At 35.7% G+C, this 16,752-nt stretch overlaps 1 protein-coding gene across 8 annotated transcripts in view; it reads left to right on the plus strand.

Annotated features, from left to right (window-relative positions):
- Positions 1 to 16,752, plus strand: part of PSD3 (pleckstrin and Sec7 domain containing 3) — a 487,816-nt gene that overhangs the window by 432,121 nt on the left and 38,943 nt on the right. For all 8 annotated transcript variants that reach the window (XM_036228767.1, XM_036228768.1, XM_036228769.1 and 5 more), the window contains one exon: positions 14,947 to 15,104. In XM_036228767.1, the coding sequence (XP_036084660.1) occupies positions 14,947 to 15,104 (158 nt within the window). The remainder of the gene's footprint in view (positions 1 to 14,946; positions 15,105 to 16,752) is intronic.

Below are 16,752 nucleotides of genomic sequence, written 5' to 3' on the forward strand. Positions count from 1 at the left end.
AGATGCCATTTCCCCTGGGCAGTCCTCTGATGAGCTAGAATGCCAGACTCACTCTGCTCCTCTAAGCCTTAGGTTATGCACCTTTCTCCCAGTCTTTGTTGATCTTATCCAGTTGAATGCAGCTCTTCTTGGCTTCTTCCTGTGTAAAGTACTGCAACTTCTTAACTATATTCCGGCATTCTCGTAAAGGTATCTGGACCCATTGTTAAATTGGTGTTCTGTGGGGGGAACAAGAACCGAGACTCCCTGTTCTGTCATCTTGCTAATGTCACTCCTAGAAAAAGGTTTTTAAATCCACCTGGACTAAGATATAGTTTTGGCATCTTTTTCTTTTTACCGTACTTATCACTGTAAACATTTTTAGATTAAAAATTTTGTAGAAGTATATTTTTGGTCAATCTGGTATCTGATGACTATTATGGTTTTATTTTTTCCTCTTAATAGATTTACAAAAACATTCATTTTAATTGCTTAGAATATTTTCTATTAAGTAGATTTACTATAAATAATTCTTTTCCTATTTTCAAGCATACCTTTTTTAATTTTTCAATTATAAATAATGGTGTGTGTGCGTGCGTGCGTGCGCAAGCGCACATGTATCTGTTAATTTCCTGAAGGTAAATTGCTGGTAGTGTCATGGATGACAGGGACAAGGTAGGAACTATTTAAAATTATAAGCATACTTATACTTATAAGTGTGAAGTAGTATCATGTATTTTAAAAAAATGTACACCTTAATTAATAATTACTTTATTGCTAAAAAATGCTAACCATTATCTTAGCCTTCAGTGATTTGTAATCTTTTTGCTGGTGGAGGATCTTGCCCTAGGACACCAAAGATCGTTGATTACAGATCACCACAGCAAATACAATAATAATGAAAAAGGTTTAAATATTGTGAGAATTACCAAAATGTAACAAGAGCCATGAAGTGAGTATATGCAGTTAAAAATGGCACCGATAGACTTGCTCTACTCAGGGTTGCCACAGACTCAATTTGGAAGAAGAAAAAATACACAGTATCTGAGAATCAAAATAAAGTGAAGCACAATAAAACACGGTATGCCTGTGTTAAGACATATTTATAAGTTACTTCCATTAAGGTTGAGCAAGGTCTTTCATTCCCAATAGCAGTTTATAACAACATCTATCTCATCAGAACCTATTCTCACCACACTAATTACTGATATTTGGATATTTAAAGATAAAGATCTCATTCATTTTTGAGTTTTTTGTTTTCAGTGCACAAACATATGCCCTTACACACTTCACACACTTCTCTAGCTGCCTTTCCACACTTTTGTTTCTCTGGGAGCCCTTCCCTTTGCTGTAACATCTACAATACTGAAAATCAGATGGCAGCTCAGTGTGATGACATGCACATTTGAACCACTGAGTTAATAAACTGTTTTGAAATGTAGATACAACTATTGAGGAGAAATGTTTTTGATTCCTTTTCATTTTAAACCTTCTAAAGTATTATAATAATGCCCTATATAATAAAATTGAAAGAATTATTCTTTTGAAAAGCAATCATTCTTAGGAGTCCATCCAGATCAATATTTTAAAGGACCTCTACTACACCATATAATATCTTATATTAACATTTTACATATTACCAGAACAGCTTTGTTAGGAACACTTTTATAATCCCCTTTTTCCTATTTTTCTGTTGGATAGATAGATCAAGAGGGACCATATTTGACACAGACCTTTTTTTTTTTTCCTTTTTTCCTTTTAGAATAGGTTAGGTAAGGGATATTAGAGCATGGGATGCTTTATCTTGGACCATAGCTCTCTTTGTGGTTAAATAACCTTTGCAGAAAGAGGTATGGAATTATTTGAAACCCAAAGTTACGAAAAGAAAAATTAAAAAAAAAAAAAAACTTGTGGTATCTTTCTAAAACATACGCATTACTTTGAGAGACAAAACAATGGCAGAAATGGAGATAGTTGTTGATATCAGGAGATCATCTATGCTCTTAGATGTCCAGATACCTTATATTTTCTTATTTCCCTATGGAATCAACACACCTTCTGATTTATAAGTCAGCTGCTTTGGCCTATACCAAAGCAGCATGTGTGTACATGCTGGGCCCACATTGGTCCTTTCAGCTAGCTTCATCTCTGCAGGAAACAACCCTTTGAAATTCGATTTCACATATCACAGCTGTTTATTCAGTATAAATCCTATTCTCTCATACTTTTTCGTTTTCTCTAAAGTCTCCATAAGGGGCATAGCTGTCTTTGGCAAAAACCATTTTATTGAATACCTAACCACAGGATTTCCACCCACTCCATCTCAGGGTGAGCCTGGGGATAGAGGGAAATGCTCTTACATTCAACATATGATAGAAGTGATGCAAAGAGAGATGCTGTTTCCAAGTTACAGCTTTCCCCATCTCATTGTCCTCTCAGATAAGTGAATTGGATTAGGTTGGACTCATCCAGATATAGACGAGAAAGTCCTATATGTGGACAAGAGAATGACTTTGTAAACTTTGAAGTTTCAGCATCAGTTTGGATTAGAGCCCCAAAGTTAGATTGTGTCTCCATATTTATGGTACCTCTGGAGTGTGGCAAATATGCATTTAGGGAAAGTCGGGTGAAATTTTTCTTATAAAGTAAAAAATAGGACACAAAGAAAATGATACATTTGTGTAGGAGAGTGCAAAGGAGAGTTGTGGCCTACCTAACGGGTCGTGATTTCATTTGAATCAGTAAGAATGCAAACAGTACTGTAAAATATCGATTTAGGATGAGTGGAAGCCTGAAAAGGAGCAGCCATGATTTGTATCCAATCTCTATTGTTGTAGTTGTTAATATCTTTTAAATTAAAAAAGGAGATATTGAAAAAAAATGACAAGTGCTTGAAATCTCATTATAATAATCAACCAATAATCGTTCCCAGAAACTTTACACAAATCCTAGAGACTAGCTCATTCGTCAGTGGAAGCTTAATAATAGCAGGCCAGGTTCTTATATGGATATATCTACTAATTTTTTAAATTGGTTTCTTCCTGATTTATAAAATTTAAAAAGCGAAAGAGCAGATAGGCAAGACAAATGGGAAGATGTTTGCATCTGAAAACACCAGAGATTTGTAAAGCTCACCTGGGGCCCGTCTGCTGTTGAACAGGCCTTTGAGATGTTGAGCTGCTCACCAGAAACAGCAGTGGTAGGTATTTAGACCTCTTCCTCTTTGAATTACCTCTGAGTTATAGAGTGTATGAGTGTCTCAGCACTTGTACAGGGCGTGTCCTACAAAGGGCTTCTAATGTCCCATTGCTGGCTAGTTCTTAACTTGGCCGGAGTCCTAACGTGCCAGCGCATAAGAGCAGATGCTACCCAAAAAGTAAGTCATATGATGCAATATATGATATATTGCAAGATGACTTGGGGTTTGGACAGTTTGGGGTTTTTATCCTCACATAACCATTTAGAGTTCATCATATGTCAACTCCTATGCTAAATTCAGGGTTTCAAAAGATGATAAGACACAGTCTCTGCCTACAGAGGAATCTCAAAACAAGAGGAGAAACAGGTACATTTGAACATTCACTGAACAGTGGGATAAATTAATAGATGGATGGAAAAGTTTTTCTGAGTAAGGCCCCCTAATCGTGCTTGCAAAGGTCAGAGAATGCCTTCCCAAGAAATGAATACATCTTGAACTGAGTAGGAATTTGCTAGGTAGGCAAGGTGATAAAAAGCACTTAGCCAGAGAGGGGAGAAATAAGAGATTTGAGAGAATGCCATGTTCAAAGAATGGCAAACAGCTTTTTATATTTGGATTATAGTATGAATGGGAGGGAGCAAGTGATAGAAACATGATGAAAAATTGTTTCAGATAACTAGTGCGTCATGAAAATGAAAGAGATATTTTCATAGTATCGTAAATGCCCACTTCACAAAAGCAGTTTTCTTCCCCCGAAGGAATTTCAAGCTCTTTGAGTGTGAGTTGTGTGCTGCTCCCACTGACCCCAGATACTCAAGGGATTTAGACAGTATTATACTCCATGCTAGGCAGCCCGCTCACAGGCCCCGCTAGATAAGGCGTGTGCCCCAGGAGTCGCACATTGCTCTCTCTGTGCTTTTAGAATGCTAATATTAACATTCCTGGAATCCAAGAAAAAAGGAGCAGTCGCCCTATTCTTTCCTTTTCTTTCCTTCCCCCCTTTAGCCAATTCTGTTATTTGGGTGAGTGGTATTGAGAAAGGGTCCACTTTTCCCCTAGCCCAATACTAGCTTAATTCAGTGGGTCAAAGACTTAGTATGCTACAATTGGGTCTATGCCAGGTGCGGGGATGCAAAGATTGTGGGATTTACCACCTGTTCTTAAGGGTCTCACTGGCACATTTAAGTGCTGCCACCATTCCAACCTTTTTATGACTCTCAGATTGACATGTAAAAGTGGACTTCAACTAAAAATTAGTCTTCTGATACAGAGGGCCCTAATAGGAAGCAAATTAATAATGAATGCATCTAGGAGATTAGGACTCTGCTAGTTTTTCAAACTATATACACTGGAGATTTGATTGTGAGCAAGATATGGTTCCTAAAAGTGCTTATGCTCCATCTGAAGAGATCAACAAATAAACATTTCAGTGCAATGCGATGCGTGCTACAGAGAAGACAGTATCCCATGGAAGCACATTTGGAAGGACACGTAACTGAACCTCAGGAAGAGAAGGGCAGATTGTGGAAGAATTCATGAAGAAAATGATACCTAAACCTACACTGAAAAGACAAGTAGAAGTTAATCATATAGAAGATTCAGACAGGGAGAAATCTGTGTGGATGCCTGGATGTGTGAGACCGCAGCACATTCTGGGAGCTGCAGGGTCAGTGGCATATGAAAGGGGTCCCAGGCAGATTTTGCAGAGCATATAAAGCCATGTTTAGAAGTTGAGTTTTATCTTGGAGCAATGGGTTTTTAATGGAGTGTAACATAATCAGACTTATATTTTAGAAAGATCAGCCTGGCTATAGGATTGAAAATAGATTGGAGGCAAATTCAGTCAGAGACTTAGAGACCAGATTAGCTTAAACTTTGTAGAAGTGGGAAAGGAGAACATAGTCTAACCGGAGAGTTCAGTTCGCAGTATTCAGGATGTCTGTGGAATAATAAATGGATCTGTCCAACAGGCAGTTATGAATACTCAGATTTGGAGCTGAGGATTGGGGCTCGAAATAAAGACCTGGAGAGTCATCAAAAAATAAATTGGAATTTCAGCCATGGGAGAAGATGATATCACTGAGAGTTTGTAGAGTGAGGAAAGATTAGAGGATAGAACCAGTGGAAGAGATACTCCATATGTTCCCAAAGAGGAATAGACAGTGAAAGAGCCAGAACAGTGACCAAAGCCAGAAAGGGAACAGAGAGAGGGAGAGACAGGCACACAGGTGTCGAGAGACTTTTGCATCCTGTGAAAAAGTTAAGTTGGAATCGGTAAGTGGCACTTGAAATCAGCAAGAAAAATTATCGATAAAGCGATTGAAGTAGAATGCGTGGCATGCAAGCTGATTGGAATGAGAGTTAAGGACGCAGGAAGAGAGTATGTAGACAGCTGCTTTCGAGAGACCTGACTTGTAGTTTCCACTTGGATCTTCCCTCCACTCCACCTTTACTGCTAACACCCCTCCTTGTGACTTTTGCAAATAACAGATCCCCGGGGTCTATCTCATTTCTCTGGAATCTCTTTTCTTTCCTGTTATTGATTTTCCTCTAAAGTGAAATAAGTCCTTTTCTTTCTTCCTTTTCCTTGGACAGTTCCTGACATTATCGAAGTTCTTGTTTTGCTTCTTCAGGTTACACACTGTCTTCCTCATGACCACCTCATTTCCCTTTCTGGCCCCCCTTGCTTGATGTTATTTGGTCACATTTGCCTCTGACTTTCAAGCAAACAGTAATTCCACAGAATATTGCAGTAATAATGTCAGAACCACTTATAAAGGGCAGTTTTTCTGACTTTCAAGCAAACAGTAATTCCACAGAATATTGCAGTAATAATGTCAGAACCACTTACAAAATGTCATATGGGGAGCTATGTGAGAAATAACATGGTGTCAACCCCCTAAAGAAGCTGGGGTTTGCAGTGCAGATGAGAAGAAGACCAATCTTAATGCAAAGAATGGCTAGTGACATGATATAAACCAAGTGTGTATGTAGGTGAGTATTAGAAAAAAACATAGGATGAATGGAGTAGTTAGGTGAATAACTGATTCCATTTTCTAGAACTCTTTTAGGTAGAGCATAATAGGGCATTTATGGTACAATATTGTTGTTTTTATTTTTTTCTGTCTTGCAGCTAAGTAAGAATGCACTTTTTATCCTTATTTACCGGGATTATTATTTACCGGCTCAGTACTTGCTGTCCCCTGAGCCCAGACTCATGCCCAAAAGTGTTTACCCTCTTGATAATTATTATTATTAGAATATAAAGTGTTCATGGCAGAGGACTCTAATATTATCATTTTAATTCATATGTGCTTAAAATTTTCAAAATTGCTATGAATAATGGTAAAATGATTAAATTCCTGTTGGTCCTGATGATCCATCGTTGTTGACATCGAATATTAACTTCATATCCATTTGTTAACTGAGAGTGAGTCGTGTGCTAGCCAAATGCTTAGATAAGCCTTGTTGTCACATAACTTAAAAGTTCTCTGTCGGTTTCCTAATGGGCTTTGTGTCCCTGCTAGTCTCTTCCTTTTTCTTGAAAATACTTTCTTGTAAGCTTTATGATGGTATACTTGTTACAGGTCTGTTTGTGACAAAACTGAGCTTTGTTACCTTAAAATAAATTGTCAGGTGATTGATGGAGTGGTTAAGAGTAACGGGTGTAGGTGGCTGGTTAGTGCGTGGCAGTGAATCACTTGATTATTATATTATTCTCCAGACAAGGCATTCACAAAGCTTCTAATGCTTTTATCTCTAGGATCCAGAAAACAACTACTCTAACCTGAATATGTTGCCTTTACCATGTCTTTAGAAGGTGAAAAGTCCATTATCTAAAAATTAACTTTGCTGTCACAGTATTCTGGGAACTCTCTGTCCTTAATGCAAAATCTTCTTTTTGTTTCTTGGACTACTTGAAAGAGAGACTTGTTCAAGTTAACTGTTTATACATTTTTCTAAAAGTCTGATTGGAAAGGGAGGGTTTTGTTTTGTTGTTTTGTTTCGGTTTGGTTTTTTGCAGTGTTTGAAGTATAGGCAACATCATGAGTGAGCCAGGGCCAGCAGAAGGAGGATTCAGGCCATCCAGACTGTGATGATGGCGTCCAGTCTGGGGCTGATGTGCCAAATACTCTAGTGCCAGGAGCTGACTGATCACTGGCCTGGTCCCAAGAGCAAAAAGCCTTCCTGTATGCTCAGGGTATTTTTATTTCCTTTTGTGAAACTGCCGGTTCTATGCCCTTGCACACTTTGAAAAGGCCATATGGACCTTCTCTCATTCTCTACAACAATGAAAAATGCATGAAAGAAAAAGTTAATCAGGTTTTGAAGCCATGTTCTCTTAGGAAAGTAAGGGTCACATATACCTTTTCATTAGTCATGATTTAGATGAATGACCCAGTCCAGCAAAGAAGTGTTACCATTACATAGGGGATATTTAGACATAATCATAATTTTAGAAAACTATAAATTCATAAAAAGACATTGCATTTGAAGACACACCTTGTCTCCAAGGTTTAAAATATATAAGCTATGCTCAGAAGGTTTCTTTTTAAAAGCAGAATTCCAATTCAAGTGCCTAGCAAACAAACGGGTTTATTCCTAGTAAGCATTCTGGTCCCCACATGAAGAGATGAGGTCGTGCTTTGTGACTTCCAAGTTATTCAAGTGAAAGATCGATCTAGAGCTCAACTTCTGTCCCTGTTTGCCATTGAGGTCCCTAGGCAGTACTTTTCCCATCTCCCTCTTTTTCTCCCTCCCTCCCTTCCTTCCCTTCAATAAATTTTATAATCACACCAATCACGTGAAAGTTGGTGTGGGAAACGTATGAATTCGACACTAACTTGGTCTCACAGGGCTCTCCACTGAGTGGTGGTAGTGTGGCCGATGGACACACATCAACGTGGTCACAGACAGCGACAAGTCCAGCCTTTAACAGAATGTTAGTGAAGCCTGGAACTAAGAGGAGAGCAGAAAATAGCCTCCCACCAATAAAGACTCTGATCACTGTATTAGAAACACAGAGAAGAACTATGGAAGGGTGCGAGGGTTTTATTTCTGCTTTAAAACGAAGACTTAAGTTTCTTAAGATACCGAGTCAAGGAATCCTATAATCTTTTTGAAGGGCTGCCAATAGTGTTATTTGCTCTCCCTTTCAGTTCAGCTGTGTGGTTATTTAAAAAGATAGATCCTACCTTTTTGGTTCACTTACCAGATTTATCCTACAAAATTTCCTGTGCCTCGCTGAAGTCTGAGGCCTTATTGAGAAAGCATTTCAGATTTTTCAGGTTCTACTACATGTTCCCTCGCCATGTGAAATAAAGAGATGCAGTATGTTTCAGTGCTGACAAAAGCCCCCCTACTGATAACTCCACAGCATTGTAACATGGAAGAAAGGCACCATACACGTGTTACTTGAACAAACTAAACATTTTGAATCCTTTGACTTGCTTATTCTCTTTTAATTTTCCTTAGTACAGTAATATGGGACATATGTTTCTGACTCTGAAATTGCTTATCTAACATGAAAAAATTAGATGAAATGATCCTTTAGGCTCCTTTCAGGTTTAAAATTCTATAAAAAGCTATTTTCAAATATCTGATTAGTTAAGTGATGGGTTAAAATATGCCTTCGTTTTGTTTGCTATTATTCCTCGCTTCCAAATTTGTAGAAATTCAGCATTTTCTGCACTCCTTAGTAAAAGGAAAATGAAGCTGAATCATTTTTAGAAAAAATATCTAACCAGAAATACTTAGATATTTTTTAAAAGATATGTATCAAATTACAAAAAAATACTTTAAATAACTTTTTTTAAAAAGTTAATAGACAGTCTAGGATCCAGTTTACTTTAATTACTGACATGTTTATTAATATACTCATAGTTTTAAGAATGTGTTCTTAGTTCCTTCTGTCTGTATTTTCTCAGCGAAAATCAAGATCATTTCAACTTTGTTTTAAATTGTTTTAATTAGGTATAGATAGCAATTTTACCTATTTAATAAGATATGAAGTAAATACTACTTTGACACTGGAATGAGCATGTTTTTAATTGATGTTGATGAATTTCAGTGGCAATTTGGTCACTTTATAAATTGTTCTTTATATTCACCTGAGAATACAGATTTTCAGCCTGATGCCAATTATTTGTACATAATGTAGATGATTTTTGTGTTAGTTTGTTATGATTCAGATTCACAAGAGGTTTAATTAACAAGCTTTTTATGAGGGGAAGGCATTTCATTTCATGCTTTAAATGTATTTGAAATAAATGGCATTGTGAAATCATATTCTTGGTGCTTACTAGGGTAGCAGAGTGTTCTAATGAATCATACCAGATAAAAAAGATGTAGATTGCAAGTGAACACAGAGGATAGTATCACGTTTTTAGGAATCCTTTTTGCCCTTTTTTTTTTAATTTTTATTTTTTGCTTGAGAAAATGGATAGTAATTAGATATCATGGAGCATTTTCTTTTCTCATAGAAAATGTCTTGATTGAATTTATCTTGCTCTCTTTTTTATATCTAGTTTGCACAAAAAAGAGTCTTAGGTTTAAAATGGTTTGATTATAACAATTTATCCCTTACTTTTTCCTTCCCAATTTCATCACTTAAACCTTATCTTCTACTTTAAGTGGTGAAAAATAAAGATGTCACAATGAACTCTGTAGGGTAATTCCTTTCTTTTTATGTAATTGTCAGCCATAATATTTCCAGTCTACCTTGGGTTTTGCTCATTTTTTATGGACTGGAGTTTCATTTTCTAGTGGGAATTCAGAATTCCAAACATAATTTTGTTTGTATTTTGCATTTTTTTAGTGGTAAAATATTAGTGTAAACTAGAAAAGTGCAAGCTTGGTAAATGTAAAATTCCTAGACTTTTGTTTTATCCTAATTAAATAGATCTTATTTTTCATTTCTATCCTGTGCAGTATTTTCCTTCTAACATAAGGTAAACTGGCAGTGTATATCTTGGAGTTTTGAAAACTGCCTTAGAATCAAAAGCAATGACACAGTTCTCCCAAGCCAAGTTACTGTTGGCTCTTACTTAGGGCTGTAATAAATATTGCATTTTGGAGCAGTCTGAGAATGTCATCCATTAAGCTTGATTTTAAACAGAAATATCAGCAGAGAGAGTGTGCTTCAAGTGTCATCCAGTATTAATAGTTATGGATTGGTCCCATATTTCTTGTTCACCTGGAGCAACTTGTTAGACATCATGATATCTGTGAAAGTTGAACTGATAAGAGTAGTTGTCATCACCCCAAGGGATACTTATGGAATGAGAAAGGGTGAAGGCTAATGGTAGAACTAACATCTGAAGGATAGGCTGTAGAGGAGATAGCAAAGTAATAGTCAGAGAGGTAGAAGAAAAACCAGGAGAATGTTTTAACAAGAGGCTGAGGAAGAATTTCAAGAATATTATTGACTTCTTTGGGTACTATAAGGAGAACTGGAAAAAAAAAAATCTATTGAATTTTGAAATTAGGAAGATCGCTGCTGGCCTTTGCCAGAGCAGTTTCAATGAAGTATAGACATGGACACCAGGTCTCAATGGAGTAAAGGGTAAACTGGAAATTAATATGTAAAAACAGTTCATGTGATCTGTTAACTCATCATATATAAAGGAAAGGAGAGAGGTGACAGAGGAGAAGAATATTTAGGAGGAATTATTTCTTATAAAGAGAATAGAGACCTTGAGCATATTTATAGGCTATAGAGAAGAAGCCAGTAGGTAGAGAATGATCAAAAATACAGAAGAAATATAACCAAGGGAATAAGATCTGAGGAAAGGTTAATGGAGGTTGATCTGCAAACACAAGGTTAGCTTTGAGCAGGATTTCTCTGTTTTAGTAAGAAAAAAAGACAGAGGTGGTCATAAAACAGATGTTTATAGCATTTGTAATAGAAAGTTTGATATTTACAAGCTTGACCTTACAAAATACAAGGTCAAGCTGTATGCTACTAAGAAATTATCATTAGAAATTATACCACATACCATTTGAGTAATTACTATATGCTGTGAAACATTAAGAGTATAAAACAATATCTCATTTAATTTCATCCTGTGACTTTATGAGGATGGTATTATTGCTCTTTCTTAATCAAAGAAAGTAAAGATTAATAAGTTTAATTAACCTAAGGTCGTAGAAACATCAAATATAACAGAACTAGTCATTTGAACCTAGATCATTCTATCTCCGGGCTTCTGTGCTCTTAACCACAACTGTGGTGAGTTAGGAGTATCGAAGAGAATGGTGGATGTTTGGCAGAATGGAATAGAGGATTATCATGGACATGTGAAAGGGTTGTCAGTTGGCACTGCGTGCAGCCATAGCTGGAGACCATAAATCTGTGGGGGCACACATCTGCACAACTGTGTTGATTATCTCTCACAGCAGTTAGCAGCCCATGTGAATGATTATATGAGGGAGTATTAGGGGGGGGAAATTTTTTAGTTCCAGACTGGATGGATAAGAATTTTAAATCATAGCCTAGCAAAAATTCCTGAATTCTAAGATTAAAAAAAAAAAAAAAAAAAAAAAACCTATGAGATTCCTAACAGAAAATATAAGAAAGGAAATAGGAACTATAAATTGGCTTTTGCCTTTTGTAAAAATGGAATGCAAAACAGTAGAATAGCATCTACAGACCAGTGAGTGGAGAAAGAATGCAACCAAGAGTTCAATACCCAGTTCTATACATGCCAACAAAAATTAAAGATATTTGAAAATAAGAACTAGAGTATATCACCTGCCTGAAAAAAATACTTGAAAGGAGAGAAAATAAAGGGATGAGAAGAGACCTCAAGATAGAGAAAATATAGAACCATGGACACAATTAAATCTAAAAGAATAAAGAGAGACTCAGGGAATGTGTAATGTAAGTACAAAATAAGGTTTCTGGTGACAGAAAATATACAAGGTAATTTTAATAAGATTGCAGAATAAAACATTAAACTATTTCAGCAAAATTTAGTATTAATGGGAAGGAGAGGGAGGTAACCGAAACAGTTTTAAAGTCTTGTTGATGTGGATAAGCAGTAGAAAAACAGAGCATTTTGGTGGGAGAACCTTTTAAGTTTCCAGCTTATGTAACTAAACACTAAATTGGATAAAGAGAGGGACATTTTAAAATAATAAATCTCACATAGTTATAAGGTAGATAACAGTCATAAACCTAATACACCAAATAACATAGCGACTAAAATGTAAAAAAAAAGTATTAGAAATTCTAGGGGAACTTAAAATATGATATAATAGGAAAAAAAGATTAATATACTTGTCTCAAGATGATGAAGTCATAGAAAAAATAATGTAACAGAGGAATTGAGTCAATAAACTTGAATATAAATACACTCATCTCTCAGAGAAAACTTTTTTTGTATGCTTATGGAACATTAACAAAAATCAAATATGTAATTGGAAAACCTTAACAAATTACCTTTAATAAATTTTGAGGAAGTAAAGTAGACTTTTTAGACTACATTCTTTGGTCACAAGCCAATAAAATTAGAAACATATATTGATAAATAACTAAAAATTTAGGGACTTTAACTTTGAGAAACACATTCTTTAAAATGACTAAGATCATAGAATAGATCAAAAAATAAAATACAAACTAGAGAATAATAAAAACACACTCTTTAATCTCAATCTATGTATAACCTATACATGGAGAAAAATATATATATATAGCCTTAAATTTTTTCCTAAAGAAGAAGTATGAAAAACAAAAGAACTAAGTAATCATCTTAAATTCAGGCAACAGGAAAATTAACCAAAAGAAACTAGTGAGAAAGAATTAAGATAAAGGCCCAAATTGTGGAACCAGAACATTAAAAATGGTACATACAAATTTCGAGACTGATCTCTATGCAAACTCAGATATCGGTTGTGTCAGAGGTCAGTATGTATGGAAATGGAAGTAGCATATTCTCTAAAGATAATTTTGGCCATGGTCATTTGTCTCCACTCATCTACCTCAGAGTCCTATGTGGAACTGAGTGGTTGAGTGGGTGGCCAGCTATGCAGGGTTCTGTGATAGCATAATCATAAGGCTGGAGTGGATTCGCAGTCAGGCTACCTCTAGTTGATACTCCTACCGTAATATCAGTTTCCCTGGAAAGAGATTTGTGAGTCTTGGGATGCTAAATCACTAATTAAAATCTCATTAGAAAAGACAAGACCCCCAAAACAAAACTAGATTATAGTTTTATGCATTACTGGTAATTGTAGAAAAACAGATACATGTAAACATATTATATTTTATTTTAATATTTCTTTTATTCTTCATTCATCATACCTCTCTAGAAAAAGTTATTGTCAGTAGCAGTTCTGTATCTCTGAGGCTTAATAAAATAGACTTGTTATCTTAAAGTAGCAATTTCATCATTTGCTAGTATAAATTTATAGATAAATTTATAATCTTTATATTGCTATTGGTAGTTACTGTGCATCTTAAAATTTCTCTACCTTTGGCTCTCAGCACTGTCACTGACAGTGATTATTAAGGATCAACAGCTTCTCTTTATTTCTGACTCAGTTTGAATTGATAGCAGTAATACATTTGAATTCTTGCTTGATTTATGGAGGAGATGTGGAGGAAGAGAGGAGGAGGTATGGGAGAATGTAATTGTAATTTTTTTGAAAATTTATAAATCTAGGCTGTGATAATAGACAATGTCTTCCTTTAGGGTTTTACTAATTAGAGGATAAGGGGTGTGTGTGTGTGTGTGCGCGCGCACGCGCGTGCATGCTCACACATGCGTGCTCTTAACAGAAGAAGTGCAAGTTTAGCATCATGCTTATAAAACATGGGAAGGCGAAAAAGGGGCCCTTCAACACTAGAAAACATTTCCTATAACAGTTTGTAACGTCTATTTTATTTACATTGGTTTTGAGGCCTTTTTTATTCTTGAGGCCCAGGGAAACTACTAGTTATAATGACGACAACAACTACAAGGAAAACTACTAGATTTAATAATATCAATAACAATAGAATCAAATTTGTTTAGAATTCTTATTCTACTTGTTGGGTTTTTTAAGTTATATTTGGAGAAAATCCATACAAAAATAACTTTTATAAATTCTATGAATTCTGTATAAGTCATGCCCAAGATAAAACTGCGTCTATACATGACACAATCCTTTTTATGTAATTTTATCCATTTTTCAAATATATGGTAATAAAGCTAAGCTTTCTCCTGATTATTAAGCTGATTCTCTTCTTTCAGAGAACAGCTGGAGAAATCATTTCATTGTACTGTTCATTTTTCTTTAATATTAACATTAGAAGAAAGCAGTAGGAAAACGTAGTGTCCTTAGAGCAAAGAAAACCATGGCATGGGTTTCACCCTCAGAATAATTCTGTTATTGGGTATCTGAAAGCTTTTGCATTTGTCCATTTGTTCCTGAAATCACATCACCCTGTGTACCTCACTTCATTTCAAATCACTGCAAAATGCATGTGATAGATATTTTGTTTCTGGCCTTCCTTAGTAATTTACCTTAATTGCTATATATATCAGCTTTTTTAAAAAGTACCCCTTAGGTAAATGTGTATATTCTCATTCTGAACATACTTTTCAAACAATAGGATGTTTTGCAACATTTATGAAGCAGCAAAAAGTTTTTATTCCCCATTCATTTTACTATTTTTTCATGCACCTCCATGAGTTTTGTACTATTTTTCCTTGTATTTTTAGATTTTTTTAAAAGATGAAATCTGAACGTGATCTTGTCTTTGTTTCATTTGTATCCATCCATAGGATGAATATAAGCCAGAAAAGGCCCTCTCTGAAGAGGATTTGAAAAACGCCGTGAGCGTGCACCACGCGCTAGCATCCAAGGCCACAGACTACGAAAAGAAACCGAACGTGCTTAAACTTAAAACTGCTGACTGGAGGGTCCTGCTCTTTCAAGCCCAGTATGTTTTCTTGGTTGGTTTGTTCTTGTTTTTTTAGTTTGAGTAGCATCACTTTTAAACCCAGAAAGAGAATCAGGATCTGCAGGGAAAATTTTTTAAATTGAAATCAGTCATTCATTGGTTACAGGAGAGAAACAGCTGCCTGAGAAAACTAGAATGAGAGATAGAAATCCTGGGTTCAAGTTTTTTGTTCTCCACACAGCAGCCTTGTGACTTTTAGTCAGCCACCTACCATCTCTTTACTTAGTATTCTCATGAATAAAATATGAGGGTTTTAGTATACACATTCCATCAGACAATGGGTAAAATAGACCTGGATTCAAATTACCATTTCCTAGCTCTTTGTCCTAGTATGTAATTTAACCTCTTTGAACCTCAGCTTGTCACTAGTGTAGATAATAATGGTTATCTCATAGGGTTCTTATGAGAATTAAACTAGATCAGTTATAGAAAGTACCTCACATAGTGCCTGGCACATAGAAAAACTGTTCAATAATAAGTGTAGATTTCCATTCATTCTCTCTCCTCTCTCCTCTAAGCAATAATAGTCCATGATTAAACTAGAAGGAAAAGATAAAATTATATTGTGGGCAAGGAAATAGGATAGATTTTCAGTTTAATAAGGGGTTCATGACAGCCTTCAGGTTAGAAGTGGAACATTCCATGTGGACAGAGTTCTGGATTTTCAGAACTGAGCCTCTAGAACAGGAATTTTAATCGGAGCACATGCACACAGCATCAGCGTTGGTGACAGACAGCGTTAACTATTCGTGGCATGCCTTTCACAGCCTAAGCTTAACTCCAGAATTTTTCTCAACACTGCCAATCGACTGCATTTGGCACTGGAGTTAAAATTTGACTTCAAGATAGTGAACACAGGTATCTGCATGCTCATTCGTCAAAGCTGTGTAAGATCAAAAATAATAATAATAGCAAGAGCAGGCACTCTGGTGATTTGTGGATGTTAAACTTACAAAGGTATAAAATTTCTGACATCAGGTGAGGAGGAAGTTGTAAGGAAATCCAAGTTACACAGGATTTTTTAAGTGTGGGAGTAAGACAGTTTTAACACCACAAAGAGGGAACCATATAGCCAGATGTATAATTACAGCTATTAGTCATAAAAGTCCTTCAAATTATTCCGTTCCTCAATTTTTTTTTTAATCTAAAAAACCAGATATGATAACTAAGGAGATCTAATTACTTCAGGTGGAATTGATGTAGAAGTCTGTCAATTGAAATAACAGGGCCAGGGAAATCACATTACTGAGGCCTAGTGGGGTGGGATGAGAAGGTAATATTCATGTGGTCTCAGGTTAGTGTGGTTTCTCAGAGTAATTAGTAAAGGACATCATTTTAGATAAGCTGACATTTTGTCCGTCTTCTGTTTATTGATTATATACATGGTGGATAATCTATCCTGGTTCACAACTGTTTCTACCACCCATTTGTGAATTCACAAATATTATTAACTGCTGTCAGTGCGGGACTCTGCGAATATGTGACATCTAAGTTAAAAGTATAATAATTACATCAAATGATTTCCACATCCTTTTAGGTGGATTTTTTAACAGCCTGTGGAGGTCAACTTTACATACCATTTAATTCCACCTGCTTTGAGTATATGATTTTTTGTGATTTTCGAACA

This window comes from Rousettus aegyptiacus, unplaced genomic scaffold (assembly GCF_014176215.1).
Source record: "Rousettus aegyptiacus isolate mRouAeg1 unplaced genomic scaffold, mRouAeg1.p scaffold_m13_p_11, whole genome shotgun sequence".
NCBI classification, from domain to species: domain Eukaryota; kingdom Metazoa; phylum Chordata; class Mammalia; order Chiroptera; family Pteropodidae; genus Rousettus; species Rousettus aegyptiacus.